This window comes from Mus caroli, unplaced genomic scaffold, assembly GCF_978045245.1.
Source record: "Mus caroli unplaced genomic scaffold, Mus_caroli_1 scaffold_2, whole genome shotgun sequence".
In the NCBI taxonomy this organism is placed as follows: Eukaryota; Metazoa; Chordata; class Mammalia; order Rodentia; family Muridae; genus Mus; species Mus caroli.
The window spans coordinates 25,476,990-25,497,400 of NW_028227257.1; the positions used below are offsets into that span (position 1 = coordinate 25,476,990).

Genomic DNA, 20,411 nt, shown 5'->3' on the forward strand with positions numbered 1-20,411 from the left:
CAAACTTTAGAGTCTTGTTTGTAAGATTCCCAGAAAACTGAAAGTTTGTGTGATGGGGAATGGAGTCAGGCCCCACTCAAGGCCTCGTGCACTTGGGCATTCATTAAGCCCGCTCCTCTGGTATCTTACTTTGTCTTGAAATCTTTCTGTATGAGGGGGGACATCGAGCCATCTATAAGCAATAAGGCATTAGCAGATGGTTCTGTTGTATCTTGAGACTGAACAGAAGCCATGGCTTTTAGATGTTCTTCTATCCTAAGGTGCCTAGTTATCACTGTCCAAGCAAATCACTCAAATCCACTTCAGAATTAGGCATGATTCCGCATGTTTGGAGAATTAGGCACGATTCTGCATGTCTGGAGAATTAGGCACGATTCGGCATGTCTGGGCATGCAGACTGTGGAGGACTAAGGACACCGCTCATCCCAGTCATCAGGGAGATGCACACAGCACTCTACCTCACTGTGGCATGGCTTTCTGCTGTGTGCTGCCAGAATATCAAGGACACATGTTTCTGTCAGACAGCTGTCTTCATCATCTTCTGTACTGAAGAGCAAGACAATTTTTTTAAAAAAGAACTTATGGCAGTATTCTGAGAATATACCATAATGCAAAAGAACAAGCCTAAAGAAGGAAGCCAGGGGGGGGGGGGGAAATATATTAACACAGTATAGTATTATAATCATGGAGTGTATCTGAAAAGGTCAGCTCAGGAACCCTTGGAAGGTCATGGAACACTTGCGCCTCCTGAAGGGAGAGGCTAATTAATATTCCTCAGACCACAGGGAGGAGGGGGGAATCGACCTTCGGGTAGGGATACATTCCACAGGACGACTGGTTGCCCACCTTCAGACAAGGGAAGTCCTTGCCACATCATTCCCTAAATACCAATCAGTTTAAAGGATGCACTGTTCTGTCAATCATATTCTGCCTAGTTGCTGATGCTCTATTCTGCCCCTGGAAACCATATAAAAACTCACCGAATGGACCACCTGGGGTTGCTGCCTCTCCTTTGGGTCTGGGATGACCCCAGTGCACTGGAACAATAAATTCTTGCTTTTTGCACTGATTCTGGCTTCATGTGGTTCACTGAGGGGGTCCCCAGTAAGCTAAGGCTCAATAGAGTCTTACGTATCTGACTATATAACAATGCCCCCCCCCCTCAAAAAAAAAAAAGAAGCCAACCAGAACCTAAAGTAACATTACAACTGCTGGGAATTATAAATGGGACTTACCTGTGCTTTTTTTTTAAAAATATTTTTAATTAGGTATTTTCCTCATTTACATTTCCAATGCTATCCCAAAAGTCCCCCATATCCTCCCCCCCACTCCCCTACCCACTCACTCCCACTTTTTGGCCCTGGTGTTCCCCTGTACTGGGGCATATAAAGTTTGCAAGTCCAATAGGCCTCTCTTTCCAGTGATGGCCGACTAGGCCATCTTTTGATACATATGCAGCTAGAGTCAAGAGCTCCGGGTTACTGGTTAGTTCATAATGTTGTTTCACCTATAGGATTGCAGATCCCTTTAGCTCCTTGGGTACTTTCTCTAGCTCCTCCATTGGGGGCCCTGTGATCCATCCAATAGCTGGCTGTGACCATCCACTTATGTGTTTGCTAGGCCCCGGCGTAGTCTCACCAGAGACAGCTATATCAGGGTCCTATCAGCAAAATCTTGCTAGTGTATGCAATGGTGTCAGCGTTTGGAGGCTGATTATGGGATGGATCCCTGGATATGGCAGTCTCTAAATGGTCCATCCTTTTGTCTCAGCTCCAAACGTTGTCTCTGTAACTCCTTCCATGGGTGTTTTGTTCCCAATTCTAAGAAGGGGCAAAGTGTCCACACTTTGGTCTTCATTCTTCTTGAGTTTCATGTGTTTTGCAAATTGTAACTTATATCTTGGGTACTCTAAGTTTCTGGGCTAATATCCACTTATCAGTGAGTACATATCATTTGAGTTCTTTTGTGATTGGGTTACTTCACTCAGGATGATGCCCTCCAGGTCCAACCATTTGCCTAGGAATTTCATAAATTCATTCTTTTAAATAGCTGAGTACTCCACTGTGTAAATGTACCACATTTTCTGTATCCATTCCTCTGTTGAGGGGCATCTGGGTTCTTTCCAGCTTCTGGCTATTATAAATAAGGCTGCTATGAACATAGTGGAGCATGTGTCCTTCTTACCGGTTGGAACATCTTCTGGATATATGCCCAGAAGAGGTATTGCGGGATCCTCCGGTAGTACTATGTCCAACTTTCTGAGGAACCGCCAGACTGATTTCCAGAGTGGTTGTACAAGCTTGCAATCCCACCAACAATGGAGGAGTGTTCCTCTTTCTCCACATCCTTGCCAGCATCTGCTGTCAACTGAATTTTTGATCTTAGCCATTCTGACTGGTGTGAGATAGAATCTCAGGGTTGTTTTGATTTGCATTTCCCTGATGATTAAGGATGTTGAACATTTTTTCAGGTGCTTCTCTGCCGGTATTCCTCAGGTGAGAATTCTTTGTTCAGTTCTGAGCCCCATTTTTAAATGGGGTTATTTGATTTTCTGGAGTCCACCTTCTTGAGTTCTTTATATATATTGGATATTAGTCCCCTATCCGATTTAGGATAGGTAAAGATCCTTTCCTAATCTGTTGGTGGTCTTTTTGTCTTATTGATGGTGTCTTTTGCCTTGCAGAAGCTTTGCAACTTTATGAGGTCCCATTTATCCATTCTCGATCTTACAGCACAAGCCATTGCTGTTCTATTCAGGAATATTTCCCCTGTACCCATATCTTCGAGGCTTTTCCCTACTTTCTCCTCTATAAGTTTCAGTGTCTCTGGTTTTATGTGGAGTTCCTTAATCCACTTAGATTTGATCTTAGTACAAGGAGATAGGAATGGATCAATTCTCATTCTTCTACATGATAATCGCCAGTTGTGCCTTACCTGTGCTTTTAAGTAGCTAACATATAAGGAGCAGAGGAAACCCTGAGTGAATGAAGTTCTGGGTAAATGTGTATTTTGATATGGGTATGGCTATCCATGTCTAGGGTGGTAAGGCCAATTGACTCATGGGAAATTGGCAGAGCTGTCACCCAGGCTCAAGAGAAGTGGCGAAGCTTTCCTTGGGGGTCTGAGTGTTTATTGATCAGTGTGTGCAAAGACTGGCAGCCTCAGCTTTTCCTCCCAGATGTTACAGTCTGAGACTGCTCCCCACAGAGACCTCCTGTGGATTAGCTAGCCCCACCCTCCATGTTGTACCTAATAAACACAGAGCTTCCAGTTCCCTGTGGTCCCAGCATCACTGTAATGTGCCTGTTCTTTCTTTATTGCCTCACCACCCAGGTGATAACCAGGCTTCCAGGACTCAAGCCAAATGGCATTAAGGTATCATTCTTTGTCTAAAGGTTTTAAAGATTTCACAGTTCATACTGTAAATGGCTTTATCTTCCGGATATTCTTGAGGCTCAGAAGAGGGAGGGAGAGGGAAGGGGTGGAGAAGGAGAAAGAGAAGGAGAAGGAGAGGGAGAGGGAGAGGGAGAAAAAGATTTGGCCTAGAGAATTAATTCCCGAACTCTTGCAGTCTGGCTGGGCAGACCCTTTACTCGTCCTGAGAGGTGTCAGCGAACACCAGAAGATGTTTATGTCTATAATGAGGAAGCACTGAGAACACTCAGGTGTCATTCTTTTTTTCTTTTCAGAAAGTGCTCATGTTTTTATGCAAAATGAAGGAAAGGCCGTGGCCTAGTTAGTGCATTGCTACAGAGGCAGCACAGGCAGTAGATTATGACTCTTTGGACTGAGGATTTCATGGCCCTCTGTTTTGTTCCCCCAAGGCACATAGGGCTAGAACTGTTGATGCCGGTCATTTGAGGGGCCATGAGTCATTAAGTCCCCTGGTTATGTTTTGCCATGCTTGGAGGGACAGCGTGTTATGTTCTCCATTGTGCTTACCACTCATTTTCAATGAGTCTTTGTCCTTTCTTTCTGGGTAGCTCTTTCTCTGCTTCTGTGTCACATGGGATGAGGTATGCAGATGGCGGTCTCTGAGACTCAGAGTATGTGTTAACCCCAAAGATGAGAGGAGAAAGACAACTGACCCAAGTCATCATGGTCAAATTCATCAGAACAAGCTTTCTAATTCCTGTACACAGGCTGCCTCTCCCTAAGGTGGGGTTTGAGATGTCAGCATTGGATGTGAGGAAGGCAGGGCTTTTATAGCTCACAGATAGAGGGTTTTCAATTGATGATTTGGTGGGCAAAATAGATGAGGTTATGGGAGCAGAACACAAGCATAGTAAGTTAGTCCCCCTCAAACAAAGGCATAGCTGCAAGGTGGGCATTGCAACGTATAACAATGTATAACAAGAGGGTATAACAACCCCCTTGAAACAAAGGAGGGGTTGCAAGATGGTTATAAACAACTTTCTTCATAATTTTTATTCACTATACACACCAACTGCAGCCCCCTCCCTTTTGTCCTCCCAGTCCTGCCCTTACAAACCCCTCCCCTCATTACTCATTCCTCTTCTCAGAGACCCACAGAGGCCCAGTCAGGCAGTCCAGGAAGGGAAAAAGGATACAATGCCAGGCTACAGAGTCAGAGACAGCTTCTGCTCCAATTGTTAGGGGACCCACATGAAGCCCAAACTGCATATCTGCTACAAATGTGTGTGTGGGCCCAGGTCCAGCTCTTGCATGCTCTTTGGTTGGTGGTCCAGTCCCTGTGAGCCCCCTGTGGGCCCAGGTTAGTTGACTCTGTAGGTCTTCTTGTCGTATCCTTGACCCCTCCAGCTTGCTCAATTCTGTTCCCCTCTCTTCCACAAGACTCCCTGAGCTCTGACTGATGCTTGGTTGTGGGTCTCTGCATCTATTTCCATCCACTGCTGGATGAAGCCTCTCAGGAGGCATGTTAGGTTCCTGTCTGCAAGCATAGCAGAGTATCATTACCCATGGGATGGATCTATTTGCATTCTTCTACCTGCAGACATCCAGTTAGACCAGCACTATTTGTTGGAGATGCTTTCATTTTTACCATTGTATGGTTTTGGCTTCTTTGTCAAATATCAAGTGTCCCTAGGATGTAGTTTTATTTCTGAGTCTTTGGTTCTATTTCATTGATCAACCTGTATGTTTTTATGACAATATTATGTAGTTTTTATTACTATTGTTCTGTAGTATAGCTTGAAATTATGGGTGGTGCCCATTCGTGGTCTCCAGCTAGTCCCAGAGATGCCATCGTGTTCCACAATCCCATGAAAATTCTGTTCCCAGCTATGTGGCACAGAGCCAAGGGCTATGCTGAAATCTTATGGGGGTGGGGAGGTTTGCCAAACCAAAGAACACACTATACCACAAGGACACTTGCTCAATTATGTTCATAGCAGCTTTATTTGTAATAGCCATAAACTGGAAATGACCTAGATGTCCCTCAATTGAAGAGTAGATAAAGAAAATGTGGTACATATACACAATGGAATACTATTCAGATATAAAAGCAAAGACATCATGAAACTTGCAGGCAAATGGATGGAACTTGAGATGGAACTCATCCTGAGTGAGGTAATGCAGACCCAGAAAGACATGCATGGCATGTGCTCACATATAAGTGCACATTAGCCATAAAGTGCAGGATAACCATGCTACAATCCACAGACCCAAAGAAACGGAGTAGTGAGAAGGGCCCAAGGGAGGATGTGTGAGTCTGTAAGCAAATTAGACATCAGAAACAAAATAGTCACTGGAGGTGAATGGAGAGAGGGAACAGGGTGAGAGCAGGCAGACAAAGGGTATGGGCATGGCGATCAGTTGTGTGGGGAAGGGCAGGAGAGGACTTCGAGTGAGAATAGGGCTCATTCTTCTTGGAAAAGTACTTTGGTTCCTTCCTAGGGAGGTTCTATGTCATCATGCTTAAAGCTTTGCTGTGATAATTGTCATGCAAAAATCTCTCCCCAAAGTTTTACTATGATTAAGTTTGTAAGAGAATTAACCATGCAGTCAGACCCTGGAGGTTTTGACCCAGTACCTGCAAAGATGGTACTGACTCAAGTTTCATTTCTCACCTCCTGAGGATCACCTCCCCACTGGCTGAAAGGCTCGTGGGGTCCCCTGACAGTCAACCATCCATCAGGACCCAGCGCTGAAACTCGCCCTCATGCCCTGTGATCCTGCTGACTCTGTGATCCTTGTGCCTTGGCTCTGTGGCTGCCAGCAGCTTTCTGACCGGTTCAGTAATGTCTTATCAAACCACTTGTAGTGACTCTCTTCAAGTTTGCATCAACTCTCTATCTCAACCTCTAGTTAGGATCCTTTGAATTCTTTGACCTCTGTGGCCCTTTAATCCTTTCAAAGCCATTCTGTAGCTCCCATATGTACACATATGCAATTATAATTTAATTATTATGTGAAGCATAATCCAAGAGTTAATACTAGTAATCGAGATTAGAATAAAAGACCCTGAGTTTGCCAGTGGCTTGCAATCAAGGGGAATTATGGGTACTTGGCAAACTACAGCCAACAACTGGTGCAACTCATAGATTTGCTATTTATTATTCAGTACATTTCAATGTTGTGGAAAGTCACAAATGTGTCTGTGCACGCTTTGGCACAGCACGCTTACAGAGCTAGGCAACTGTAAGTCAGCAGCACTCCTCCATTCTCTGCTCCAGGTTCCTGACCTGACTCACTCCAGTGATGGCCTCTGTGAGGTGAAATTAACCCTTTTCTCCCCAAGTTGGTTTTGGTCAGTTTTTTGTCACAGCAATGGAAACCTAAGCAATGGAGAAGCAGCTAATGTGGGATGATGTGCTGTGCTGACTGGGGAAGCTATGGGTGCATTGACAGTACTGGGCTGGGCACTCACCAGCATTCAAGGAATGCATTTCATTCAGAAGTAGGGCTGAGCCTGCAGCTCAGTTGGTAGAACATGTGTGTAGTACGAATGGAGCCTTGGGTTCAAGCTCCAGCATCACACAAAGCAGATGTGCTAGGATGCTTGCAATCCCAGCACGGAGGAGCTGGAGGCGTAGGCTTACATTTTAAAAAACCTATTTCTAATAAGGGTTCTAAAATGCTTCGACCCCACTTCTAGCCTACCATCCAAAGGTAGGGGAGAAAAGATGGTAAATAGGATAAGGGGGGGGTGTGGGCCTGTTTAGAAGTAAATCTTTGGGGCAATTCCAATCTCTGGTTGTCAGGATACCAGCAGTCCAATTCAGCAGTGTCAGGATAGCAAACGGAATCATCAGCGGTGGCACGATCCAACAGAAACAGCCAGGCATGAGTCTGCAAGAGTGACCAGAGCCAGCCAGTAAGACAGGAGTTCTCTGCTGTGCCTCTCTCAATGAAGTGGAGATCAGTGAAGATGAAGATGTGAGACAACAAAGCGTTGCAAGGCTAGCTATGCAAGCATGCTGTCACTGTCCGTCGAGTCCTATTATACTCTCTCCAAACATCACCTGTCCTCCCACAGGTCTTGCCTCAGCAAAACACCACACGAGTCTGTATCACATGACATATCCAGGAACTTTCACTTCATCAAGGCAGGAGGAACTGAAATCAAAGTCATCTTTGGTTACAGAGGGAGTCTATTTGAAGCCAGCCACTATTAAAGACCCAGTTTTAAAAATGTACGGAGTGCATGAGTTTTTCCATCTTCAGCAAGCAATGGCTATGGAGACTAACTGAGACCGTCCGACACCTGAGTCCTGGACTCCTTACTCATAAAACTCTGACTTAAGATACACGGGGTCTCCATCTACATGTGGATGGAGTCTCGCAGGACAGTAGACTGCTGCATAGTGCCCGCATCATAACCGTCTCTTGGATTTGGGATGGCTCAGTGGATAAAGGCACTTTCTTGCTGAGTCTGATGACCTGAATTTGATCAACTTTGGTTGCAGTGAAAGGGTCTTTGGTGGTGGGATCCCTGCTCCATGTGGATTCAGGGGTGCTAGGGAAGGTGGGCTTGGAACTCAAGCCTGGGAGACAAGGAAACCACAGGGGAAAATACCCCTGCCACTCAAGTACCCAGCTTTTGACAGCCAAAGCCCAATGGGGCCAAGCCTGAAAAAAGAATAGATGGTCTTCCCCTGCCACCCAGACCTGCGGTAACTTTTGACAACTCTGGGTGGATCTCTCAAAGGCCGAGGACCTGGCACCTGAGGATTTTTGTCTCTACCTGCCATCGCAGGCCTCAGGAACTTGTTCCTGTCTGGAAGCTCTGGATCAGTTTTCATACACTAGAGGTGGAAGCCACCTGATATCTCAGAGCTCTGCTGCTCAGGAAGTCTGAGAGAGCCATCACGCTGGCCAGAGCTACATGCGGACTTGCCTGCAGGGGAAGGCTCTTGAGAAGAGTGAGCTGTAACATCATCAGAATGGTAACTTCTCATCTGCTACGAAGAGTTCAAACTCAGTTCATTTTAATCCCTTCTGGAAAACTGTCTTAAGTTGTTCTACCAGCTTAAAGGTTGTCATTACCTCTGAATTGACAAAGTATCTCATGTTTGTACACTGCTCTCTTCTCACTCCATTCTAGGAGGAAGGTGGGACAGAAACCTTGGACCCACTAGGACTCACATGGTGGAAGAAAACTGACTCCAGGAAGCTGTATTTGGACATACACATGTACTCTGTGGAACATATGTGAACACACACACACACACACACACACACACACACACACACACACCCCACACTATAAAAAATTTCCTTCAGCCTACAGTGGGGAATAGCATGTACATTTGCTCCCTCTTGTGGTTGCAGAGACAACTGCACTCTGATGCTTGTTTGGTGGCCTGGAGATCTTGGCTCTAAGAAGCCCCCACCATCTCCTTTATTTACTTCACATATTCCTCTAAACGCTCCCCTATTTTATTTCAAGACATCAAGGTTCCTAGGAGATGGCTCAGTCTTTACAGTGCTTGTAAAAAGGAATAAGGATCTGGGAGTGATCCCAGCGCTAGGGCCTTCAGGCTCAGTGACACGTGCCTCTACCTGCTGAGTCACCTAACCAGACCTATGGGATTAGGTTAATTGTAGGTGTTGGGAAGTGCTTGCTGACAGGAGCCTGATATTGCTGTCTCCTGAGAGGCTCTGCCAGAGCCTGACAAATACAGAGGGGAATGCTTACAGCCAGCCATTGGACTGAGCACAGGGTCCCCAATGGAGGAGTAGGAGAAGGGACTGAAGGAACTGAAGAGATTTGCACCCCTGTGGAGGGAGTAACAGTGTCAACTGGCCAGACACCCTGGAGCTCCTGGGGACTGGACTACCAATCAAAGAGTACACATGGAGGGACCCATGGCTCTGGCCATGTATGTGGCAGAGGATGGCCTTGTTGGCATCAGTGGGAGGAGAGGCCCTTGGACCTTAGGGTTTTCGATGTCCCAGTTTAGGGGAAGGCCATGGTGGGAAGAAGGGAGTGGGTGGGTGGGTGGGGGAGCACCCTTACAGAGGCAGGGGAAGAGGGATGGGGTAGGGAGTTTCTGATGGGGAGACCTGGAAAGAGGAAAACATTTGAAATGTAAATAAAGAAAATATCCATTTTTTTTAAAAGGAAAGAAAAAAATTCCAAAAACCAAAAAACCAAACCAAACCAATAAAACCCCAAGTCTTAGAAGCAAACTGTCTTAATAGAAGGTGACAACAAAGTAGATATGAGTAAGAGATGGATGCCAGTAAGTTTACAATCTTTTAAGATAATGTGATGAAAAGAATCTCTCCCTGGCCCCTACCTTTGAGTCTAAGAGAGTGTTCACTAGGAGTATTCAAGAAGCCTGCCTCTCAGCCAGGACATTACTCTTGCTGCAGTTAGATGCTAAGAGAGTGGTTATAGAGAAAAGCACGGCTGTTCCACGGGTCATGGTACTTCATGCTTTGTCCAGACCCTGGATGGGGAGTCGCGGCACATAGAGAGCCCTGGAAGCATGGAGAATCCTTTCTTCACTGCTCAGTAGAGTAGTTCTTGTCTTCACCTGGTATAGTCAGAGAGGGAAGAGACATAGCCATGGAGTAAACAATCAAAACAACCGCCCAGAGCCGGGCGTGGTGGCGCACGCCTTTAATCCCAGCACTCGGGAGGCAGAGGCAGGCGGATTTCTGAGTTCGAGGCCAGCCTGGTCTACAGAGGGAGTTCCAGGACAGCCAGGGCTATACAGAGAAACCCTGTCTCGAAAAACCAAAAAAAAAAAAAAAAAAAAAAAAAAAAAAAAAAAAACAACCGCCCAGGGCTCAAACCCTGCACCACGGTCATTTCATCTTCAAAGAAAGAATCTGGGTGAAAAGGCAAGGCCACCCGCACCCCTGCGCCTGTGGCCACACACCCAGGATGTCTGGAAGAGAGAGGGAAGATGGCTTTCAGCCTTGCCCACAGATGCTCAGTTGTTCCCTTCCAGACTATAAACTTGATCCTCCCTTCCTTGGTGACTCAATCCTAGTGAAGAGAGGAGGAGAGAAAGTGATGTGTGTGGCTTTGGAGAGCGAGCCGTGAAGAGCTTCCTGCTTCTCTCAGTCAGGGTTTTGGGGACGTCCCTTGCTGGGTTGTGTGCACACTCGTTATAGTTTGGATGTGACATGTCCCCCGAAGCTTGCTTGTTCTCCAGTCTATGGACTTGGGAAGAGGCAGTGGAACCAGGGAAGTGGGGCTTAGTGGGAGGAAGTTAGGTCATTGGGAGGATGCCCCGGCAGGGACCCCTGGGGCTCTGACTGCCTTTCTTCTTGCTTCCCAGTTGTTACAAAGTGAGTCATGATGCCTGTCTTGCGACAGCCTAAAAGCCATGGAGCCAGTGGACCACGGACTGAGAACTCTGAACTCATGAGCCAAAATAACTTTTCTCCCTGTTAGGTTGATTTCCTCAGACATTTTGTTCCACTGTCAGAAAGCTGGCTGTCACAGCACTTCAGCTTCTCAATGGGAGCATCTACCTAAGTCACCTGTCTCTGTCCTTTCACTCTTGAGTCTGGTGATACATATAATTTGTTCTTTGCATCTCACTAGTCCTCAGTGTCTCCTTCATGGGGTCCCTAAGGCTGGACAAGCCAGAGAGCAGCATGCCCCATAGCCGCCTCCAGGTTCTTGCCTCGAGTTCCTGCCCTAAACGGAAATCAATTCTTTCCTCTTGAAGTTGCTTTGGCCATGGTGCAATGCATGTACCAATGCAAACCCCAACTAAATCAGACACTTATACCAGGTCATGGGGTATTGCTGTGACAGAGCTGACCACATGTTTTTGAGAGCACAGTGGTGGCCTTTTAGCTTTGGACTGGGGAAGCCATTGAGTGCTCAGACCTCAGTGGGTTGCTCTGTGGGAACTTGGAAGATAGAAAAGGTAAGAGCATTTCTTACAGATGGTGGAGGCATGGCTTGTGACATTCCAGAGAGAGGTATGAGAGTCTGATATTTTGAATTAGAATCTGTGGCCTGGTTATCTGAGGCTTGTGGGTGTGGCTGGGGGTGCCAGTCTGGAGCAAGAATGAGGTGGAGACCTGTCCTGAAAATCTATTCTGAGACTGACAGGAGTAGGACTGTTTTCTTCCTTGTTCTGGGTCTGCATCTCCCAACACATATAAGCCTTATGACCCTCACCTCTGCCACCCTTGAGGCAGTCACATAGCCTGGTGGCCAAATTACATGTTAAACTTCCTCTCTCCCTATAAGGACATATCCAGCAAGCACCTGGAATTCCTCTTCATGCAAATGAAGCATTTCTGGTACCTTGGCCCCAGGCCAATAATGTACACTCACTTGGAAAACCCTCTACCCAGTCCCCAAGGTCTACATAGCCCTTGTTACCCCCCAAAAAGGAGAGCTGTTTCACTGAAAACTATCTCTGGAGAAGGCTGTCTTTCCTGCACTCACATTGGCTGGGATCCCATCCAGTGGGCATCACTGCCTGGGTACTCTTAGGGTAGAAGCAGAATGACGTGGGCAGGGGCTGAAGAATTGACTGTGGTTAACAAGGGACAAGAACCACTAAGGTGAAAACTTTGCTCTACTGGGGGAAAAAAAAATCAATGCTGGTTAGCTGGAGCTGAGAAATTAGTGGTGATTAAGAAGAGACCAGCATCCCATAATCAGCTTCCAAACACTGACACCATTGCATACACTAGCAAGATTTTGCTGAAAGGACCCAGATATAGCTCTCTCTTGTGAAACTATGCCGGGGCCAAACAAACACAGAAGTGGATGCTCCCTGTCAGCTATTGGATGGATCACAGGGCTCCCAATGGAGAAGCTAAAGAAAGTACCCAAGGAGCTAAAGGGATCTGCAACCCTATAGTTGGAACAACATGATGAACTAACCAGTACCCCGGAGCTCTTGTCTCTAGCTGCATATGTATCAAAAGATGGCCTAGTCGGCCATCACTGGAAAGAGAGGCCCATTGGACTTGCAAACTTTATATGCCCCAATACAGGGGAATTCCAGGGCCAAAAGAATGGGAATGGGTGGGTAGGGAAGTGGAGGGGGGTATGGGGGACTTTTGGGATAGCATTGGAAATGTAATTGAGGAAAATACGTAATAAAAAAAAAAAGAAGGGACCAGCATCATTGAGGCAAAATCTTCTAGAAAGTATTCCCTTAGGAGCATCTCACAGAAACTGTGGTCCAGAGGGGGGGGGGTCAAGACATATTGTGTTGTCATATTGTGTTGGCAGCCCAAACTTGGTAAGTGTAAGAGTCTCTCAGGTGGTACTAGTTTTGAGGAGTAAAGGGAACTTGGGGGGTGGGGGGGGGATAGTTGAGACTTGTTTTGGCAGGACTTGAGTCCCTGAAGAGAGTCTGGGAGAAGGAATTGGTGAAGGTGCAGCCTCAATTATAGTAGAAGCCCCAAGGATAAAGAGATCATGGAGAGAAGTTGAGGCTTGACTGTGTAGCAGTCAGAGTCTCTAAGGAGAGCCCAAGAGAAGCTGTTTGTGAAGGTGCAGCCAATGGATGTGAAGACGCCAACATTTTGAAGATGCCAGTTTCATACATGGGATGACCACCAAGGATATCAGCAGCTATGAGGTGGAGCTTGCCTGAGCCTCAGAGAGGCACTGGCTGTCCTGTGGCAAGCCGTTTGGAGCCTAGAATATCATAACTGACTCTCAGAAGTCTGACTCTGAGCTTTGCCCTGTTAGACTTCCGATTTTTGTTGGTCTGACTCTGACTGCATCCTGGTTCTTCCCTCTTGGAGAAAGAAAGGATTTAACTTATTTTTGGTTTTGCAGGAGCCCACAATTGAGAGATTTTGGAATTTTAGGAAGACTTTGGATATTTTAGAGAGACTGAACGTTTAGAGTATTGGAATGCCCTATATTGTGATACTAACATTAACACGCCGCTGTGGGGAAAAATGAGAAAGGAAAAATTTTAGTTGAATATTGATGCATCTGTGTGTCAGGCTGACAAGGGGTCAGTTGTGCTAGTCAGCAAGCTAGAGTCATTTGGGAAGAACTCTCAATCGAGAAACTGCTTCTGGAGTTCATTTTCTTGATTAATGATTAATGAGGGAGGGCCCAGCTCATGGTGAGGGAAGGGGTAAGGCCAACTCAGGAAGGCAGTCGTGCCATCCCAGGCAGGCAGCCCTTGAGTGTATAAGGAGGCACGCTGAGGATCATTTCAGTAAGCAGTGCTCCTTCATGGCTTCTGCTTCCATTTCTGCTTCCAGATTCTTTCTTCCCTTGGTTCCTTCCCTGGCTTCCTTCAGTGATGGATTATTGGATTTATAAAGCTGTTAGGTGAAAGAAACCTTTTCCATCTCGAGTTGCTTTTGGTCATGGTGTTTTTTAAAAAATAAATCTTAGATCTATCTATCTATCTATCTATCTATCTATCTATCTATCTATCTATCTATCTATCTATCATCTATCTATCTATTTGCACATGTGGTGCATGAGTGTTTTACTTGTGTGTACATGTGTGTACCATGCATGCTTGGTGCCCTCAGAATAGAAGAGGGCACTGGGTCTTCTGGAACTGGAGTTATGGATGGCTGTGAGTCATTACATGGGTTCTAGGCATCAAACCACATCCTTTACAAAAGCAACACAGGTTCCTAACCATTGAGCTATCTCTCCAGGATCTGGCTATGGTATTTTATCACAGTAATATAAACCTCAAGAAAGACATCGGGATCCCCAGCCTGAGATGTAGACCTGAGCCATATATGTCTGCACACACCCTGCCCAGCTTTTAGATATCCCTCTCATCTGCTGCTTCACTTTTTGTGTGGTAATACTGTGTGTGAACATCTATGGCTGAGTGATTATCCATTCTCAGCTTTCTCCTGTACACTTGTGAGGCCAGGAAGGCAGTCATCCAAAATCCCCATTCACACAGACCCAAGCCCTCAGCTGTTTGAAAACCCTTGTTCCTGTAATATGAGAGAGGTCCAGCTCTTGTAGGGCCCTGAGCACCCAGTCAGGACTCTCTGGAGCCTCTCAAGTGATGGGAGGAACAGAAATCCCCAGTGTAGAAGAAGAACCATTTTATTTAGTGATGAACATGGAATATTCATCAAGCCTGAGAAAGGAGGAGAGCAGGTTCCTTGAGAAGGTGGCCATGCCATTTTCCAGGATGTGGCTCCCCCTTCTGTGAGCCATGTAAGCTGGGCAGGAGGGAGTGGACAGAGCAGCAAGAAATGGTTCTGTTGGGAGAAGAATCAATCAGGAGGGAGACTGAGATCAGTGACTCTCGCTAGTACTGTCCTGTTAGGAATTGCCCCTCTGAGAGACAAGAGCGTGCTGAGACCCCAGGCTATCTCTATGGCTCCTTGTGCATGTGCTTGAGTGTGTGTTTGTTTAACCACAGGGACTAGGCTAGTGAGTCTGTATATGTGTGCCCTGTGGATGAAGGCTTGATGATCATGTTTATGTGCTGGAATGTGTACCCATATCCACATAGATTTCTCTTTGAAGCTGTATGTGGTTCCAGTCCATCTCCACATCTGCCAGTTATTCCAGGGACTAGGTGCATATCTGTGTGTCTATGTCCATGTTTGTCTCTTTTCTTGGATATCGCTATAACTTGGATCTAACATCTTTTCCCCAGACCCATGTGTTAAAGGCCTACTGCCCAGAGTGGTGCAGCTGGGAAAGCTACTGTGTGCGCTGCTGTCCCAAGATCCTCACTCCCCTGTCCTAGCGGGATGTCTAGCGCATCCACAAATCCTGGAGAATGGGAATAGCATTTACCATCACAGCAGAGACAGGTCCTTTTTTGGAAGGCTTAGGCCTTAATGACAAACTGTACTCCACGCAGCAGTGCATCTAGAAAAGAAATGGCTAAAGTTGTGATATGGAAGTGAAGGAGCCCAAGGAGAACCTGAGTGCTTCCTGAGGCTCTGCAGCACCAGCCATGCTCTCCACACCTAGACATGTTGGGATGCATTAGCGCCCCCACCCCTCCAGCCAGCCCAGCTGCTTTCAGATCAGGCTACTTAGGAAACAAACATTACCTCAAACTGGTCTGTACCATTCATGGAAACAAAGACACCTCAATCAGGAGGGGTGTGGCTAGTAAGACCTGGCTGTTCCATGGTGCATAGGGACAAAACTTGTGGGAAACTGATGCTTCCTTAGAGGGAGAGGGGACTTGGAAACAGCACTTACCAGCAACATCATGTGCTAGGGTGACGTCCAAGAGGCTGAGAACCCCATTGACCAGAGGACACACCTGACCCAGGGTAAAGAGGGGAGTTAGGCATAGGACCTCCTGCAAGGAGACCCTAGAAGAAGCAGCATGCTTACAGTGGAATATAGCCAGGAATACTTTCTACAGCCCATAAGAAGCCAACCAAGGTGTTTGGAGGAGTAGAAAGAATTAACACAGACAGCTGAATCATAGGACAGATGGATTGATGGATGGACAGTTTCAGACAGAGTAGCTCAGCCTAAGAACTCTAAGGCCCATGGAGTAGGGGACTGTCACTTACCACACCCTGCACCAGGCCAGGAATGACTCTAGTCAAGATGTCTGTGAGGCCGTCTATAAGGTTTTGCAGGGGACCAAGTCTGGAAGAGAAAAGACATGAATGTGTCTCAGAGGTGTGGGGTTGGGCTGGAGAAGTTCAGCAGCCACTATGCATACTTATAACTGAGACCAGGTCTTCCTCACTTCTGCCCATGGCAGATGAACAGCAAGGATCCTCGATGAAGAGAGTTATACCCAACCTAGCTGTGCATGCACAGGTAAGTGCAGAACAAACACATGTCAAGGATAAGACTGTGGAATCCATGAGTGCATGAAAAGTACTAAGTATGTAGTTGTCATGGACACTTGATGAAACAATACACTTAAAACCTGATATGTGTTCAGTAAATTTGGGCCATGATATGGACAGGCTGTATACACTACATATGCCTGGGCTTTCCAATGTGACAGGCAGCTGGAACAAGCAATTGAAATGGGCTCTACATCTAATACCTCTTAGTAGGATTCTAGTAGTAATCTTATATATTCTTGTGTTATAGATAAACAAGGTGGGACCAAATTGGAGGAACACTGATCATGTTCATGTCAGAGGCTCTCTGAATCACCCCATCAGGTTATAAAAGGTGGTCTTAAACCATATTCTATATGGCCTATCCAACATTAAATTGGTTATTTTGGTTTAATAAAGGGTAAGTAAGCATTTATTTTTCCATTTACTTATCTATTAATACACCTGCCTATACATCTGTCTCTTATCCACCAAACATTTACCATCCACCCACTCACCAACTCATCTGTCCATCCACCCATCCATCCATCCATCCATCCATCCACCCATCCACCCATCCATCCACACTTCCTCCCCATCACATCTTTCTTCTTGTCCTCTTATTCATTCATCCTTCCTTTGTTCCATCTTTTACCCAACTATATCTGGGCAGGAGAAGCCCATCTTTTGGCCTTACCTATTAAGCAAGGAGATACGCAAGCTGCCAGGAGGGTATATACAGTCACCAATGACCAGGCGGCTCCTCCCATAAGAATCTCTCACAGCATAGACTTCTGCAGTGACATCTAGCTTCACAGACAGCTCCAACAGACTTCCAACCACCAGTCTGTCAAGAAGGCAGAAACAGCTCTGTTGGCATCTGGCCTCTCACATTTCAAGGTGGAGTGTTTCTTCTTGGCAGGAGTGTCAGGCTCATCTTACTTCATTTTGCCACAGTGATATTGATCTCTATTCCCATTACGGAAAGTCAAGGCTCAGAGAGGTCAAGTGTGTTTTCCATATGAGCTGAGTTTGTTCAACACAGTGTCAAATAGGTAAGGTTCAAGGGTCAGGCCTTTGTAGCTTTCCATAGCCAATTCCCTTTGTGAGTCATCCCCCATCCCTACCCGCCTTGGGACCTACTCACGTGTTCACTCTGAGATCAAAACCCAGTGGGATGGTGACATAGAGGCGGTGGAAATCATAGCTCTGCACAAGACCAATTTCCAGTAGCTGGGGATTAGTGACTCTTATGCTGGTCAGGGAGAAACAGTAGCATGTTAATCTCAGACCTGGGAGCCATCTTTAACTAAATGTACTCATCACAGAGGGTGAGCTGGCCACCTGAGATGAGGAAGATGTGAGGACAGTCGTGGAATCAGAACCACCTTGTGTTCTGAGCCACATCCCTATCATTTCCAACTTCCTTCTGAATCAGATCCCAACATACATGGACCTCTGTTTATTTCAACTCTAGGAGATATTTGAGGAAAGGGACTTAGTAGACTAGTTGAGAGCTCTTCAAAGAAAGAGGCTGACTTTTAAGTTGGTAGGAGGATTAGTAATTGGATATGTGGGAGGGTGGGTGGAAGTGGGAGTGGTTAGATGAAAGAAAGGATGGATACATTGACAGATGTATTGTCAGTACACATAGAGAAGATACATGGGCAACCAGAATAAATCCTGCATAAGAGGAATGATGGAAATTATTCAACTTGTCATAACCTTTAAGATGTAGGAAGTTGGAAAGAATGCAAAAGGGTGGGAGGAAGCCTTCTATGACCCATCCATGGTGTCCTATTCATCTTCCCTGGTCTTCTCCAGAGTCTTGCTCTCCACCTCACAGATGGAGAAATCAAAGCCAGGAGACCAGGTGCCTGACCACAGGTCATCCAGCACTGAAGTCTGTCTATCTTTAGGTCAGGAAGCAAAGGCATAGGAGGCTAGGAATCTTGGCAGTGGCTTGGGTCCAGTTTTACTAGACTCGGGCTTGGGTATCTGGTCACTGCGATAAGTTCCCCATTGTGGCTTTGTGCCTACGAAGCTGTCATGGGAAGGACCAGGTCAGGTCTCAGGCACAGGTGATACAGATGGAGAGGGTAGCCTATGACCGTTCATATTCCCTTGCTGGGATGAACACAGTGAGTGGCAAACTTTAGGGCTTCTCTGAGATCGATTCCTGACTGCATCACCCTAGCTATGTTAGCACAGGCACATCTCTGTGCCTCAGTTTTTTCCATCTGAGAACTGGGGATTATGGGACAAGCTGACATGGAAGGCTTGTCCCAGGGATAACAGCTTCTGCTGGGGCCCAGGATGTGCCTTAGGACTGGGGGTCATTACAGGGGCAAAAGGCCCACTGTCCCTGCCAGAGTGGAAAGAGGCCTGGGGATGACCCGTGGCTCCACCCTCATCCCATCCCTCTCCTTCTGTTTGGCTGTTTTGGACTGGGAGGTCTTCAATCACTAGCAGGGATGAAATTCCCACTTTAGGTAACTTACTCAAGGATGTTGTTCAAGAGAGGGATTGATGAAATCACTTTTCCAAGCACACCAACCAGGCCACCGGCATTGCTTCCTGTAGGTCTCACATAGTTTAAGAGTGGTATGTGTTCCAGAAAGCTCAGAATCCCTCCAGACAGCAGGCCGTGTCTGAAAGCTACGAAGCAGAGAATCTCAGGGGTTATATCTGCTAACTCTAGGGCAGTGGTTCCTAACCTGTGGGTGAAGACCCCTTTGAGTATTTGTGGTGAAGACTTTGCCTAAGACCATCAAAAAACACAGATATTTACATTATGATTCATAACAATAGCAAGGTTACAGGTATGAAGTAAAAACAAAGATAATTTTAAGGTTTGGGGTCGCCATAACAGGAGGAACTGTATTAATTAGAGTTGCAGCATTAGGAAGACTGAGAACCGCTGCTCTAGAGCCTCAGACCCCCTTTTTCACTAATGATTCCTTTCCTATGACTGAGAAGTTGGATAGTCTAGAGCATCTATGTGGAAGTACACACACACACACACACACACCTGAAAGAGACTGTCGAAGACTCACCATCTCTGAAGTTTCTATCAAGATGGTCTGAAGGATATGTAGACACGACTGGAGTCACTCCGTAATAGGGCAGGGTCTGGCCCACGTGCAAGGACCGGCAGTGACCCATGGACACGGGCAGATCTTGGCCCAGGGGATAGGGCAGTCCTGCCAGCTGGGCTGTGCTCTGGGCCAGCAGCCCACAGAGGACAATGAAGCTCCCAGCTAGAAACATCTCTATTGGTGTCTGCAGACAGAAGGACAAGTTCTCTGTGGTATGGGTATTAGAGGATTCTCTGCACTGTGTACCCTGTCACCAGGGGATGGGATTGCCATGACTCCCCCAAGAACCCCAGGGGCTGGTAACTAGCAGTAATAGCTAAGACACTGTCATCAGTAGTCTGTCTGAGGCCACAGGCTGATGCATTCAGTCACCAACTTCATTGTCACCACATCCTCAGATGTGGGTACAGACAACTCCTACTGCATGGTAGAAGCACAGGCCTAGCGACTTTAGGAAGTTTCTCCAAGGTCACTAGCTGGATCTGTGAGAGGCTCTGAAGCCGTTCCTGCCTGACCCAGAAGCTTCTCTTTAACTAAGTGACCATCAGGTTTACTCCGGGGCTGTGGGATGTGACTGTGGTGGTTTGACCCATTGACCTCAGCCCTATTCTTCAGTGTGGATGACGAGGATCCTGCATGACAGAGGCTGAGGACCTGACCTGCTCGGCCCTCATCTCTGCCCAGGGATGGGTCTTTGGTCTGTTTTTCAGGCCATGATGGCTTGTGGATACCTTCAAGAGCCCAAAAGTTCACATAGTCACAGGCAGCCTCTCACCCAGTGATGGTAACCTTGTTAAATTGTCTTCTCTGGAGTTTCTACTTAGGGCATATGGAGTGAGCTCACTGTTCTATCAATGTTGCCCTCTGTAGGAAATGGCCAGTGCTTTCCCTTGATAAGAGTGTTAGTGTTTGTTTTTGCTGTTAGGTCCCCAGTGACAACACCATCTGACAGGAGTAAGGCCCCGGCCTCCTGCTACCCAGAGTGGTGTAGCAGAGGATGGGGTCAGGTCTTACCTGAGTCTCAAGGTCTCAGTGGCTGTCCTGGGCTCCTCTTCTACCTGTTTCTGCTGAGAAGGTGATAGCCTCTTTTATAGAACAGGAATCAGGAAACATGAGATTAGATGATGGGTTTCTAGATAA

General features: G+C 46.6%; 1 protein-coding gene across 1 annotated transcript; it reads right to left on the reverse strand.

Annotated features, from left to right (window-relative positions):
• Positions 1 to 15,200: 15,200 nt before the first annotated feature.
• LOC110289643 (BPI fold-containing family A member 5) lies at positions 15,201 to 19,443 on the reverse strand. Its single transcript, XM_021155936.2, has 7 exons — positions 19,230 to 19,443; positions 18,675 to 18,831; positions 17,321 to 17,428; positions 16,871 to 17,020; positions 15,907 to 15,985; positions 15,584 to 15,647; positions 15,201 to 15,241 (listed from the first exon to the last, which is right to left on the reverse strand). The coding sequence occupies exons 1-7, from the start codon at positions 19,441 to 19,443 to the stop codon at positions 15,201 to 15,203; spliced, it is 813 nt and encodes a 270-aa protein (XP_021011595.1).
• Positions 19,444 to 20,411: the final 968 nt, after the last annotated feature.

Bases quoted from the DNA above. Each gene is read 5' to 3' on its own strand.
- LOC110289643 (XM_021155936.2), bottom strand. From the start codon at position 19,443: ATGTTTCTAGCTGGGAGCTTCATTGTCCTCTGTGGGCTGCTGGCCCAG. The intron at 17,021-17,320 runs GTGAGTAGGTCC...CCTTCTTGACAG, and splicing joins TTTGATCTCAGAGTGAACAC to ACTGGTGGTTGGAAGTCTGT. The intron at 15,986-16,870 runs GTAAGGCCAAAA...TTTCTCTTCCAG, and splicing joins CGTATCTCCTTGCTTAATAG to ACTTGGTCCCCTGCAAAACC.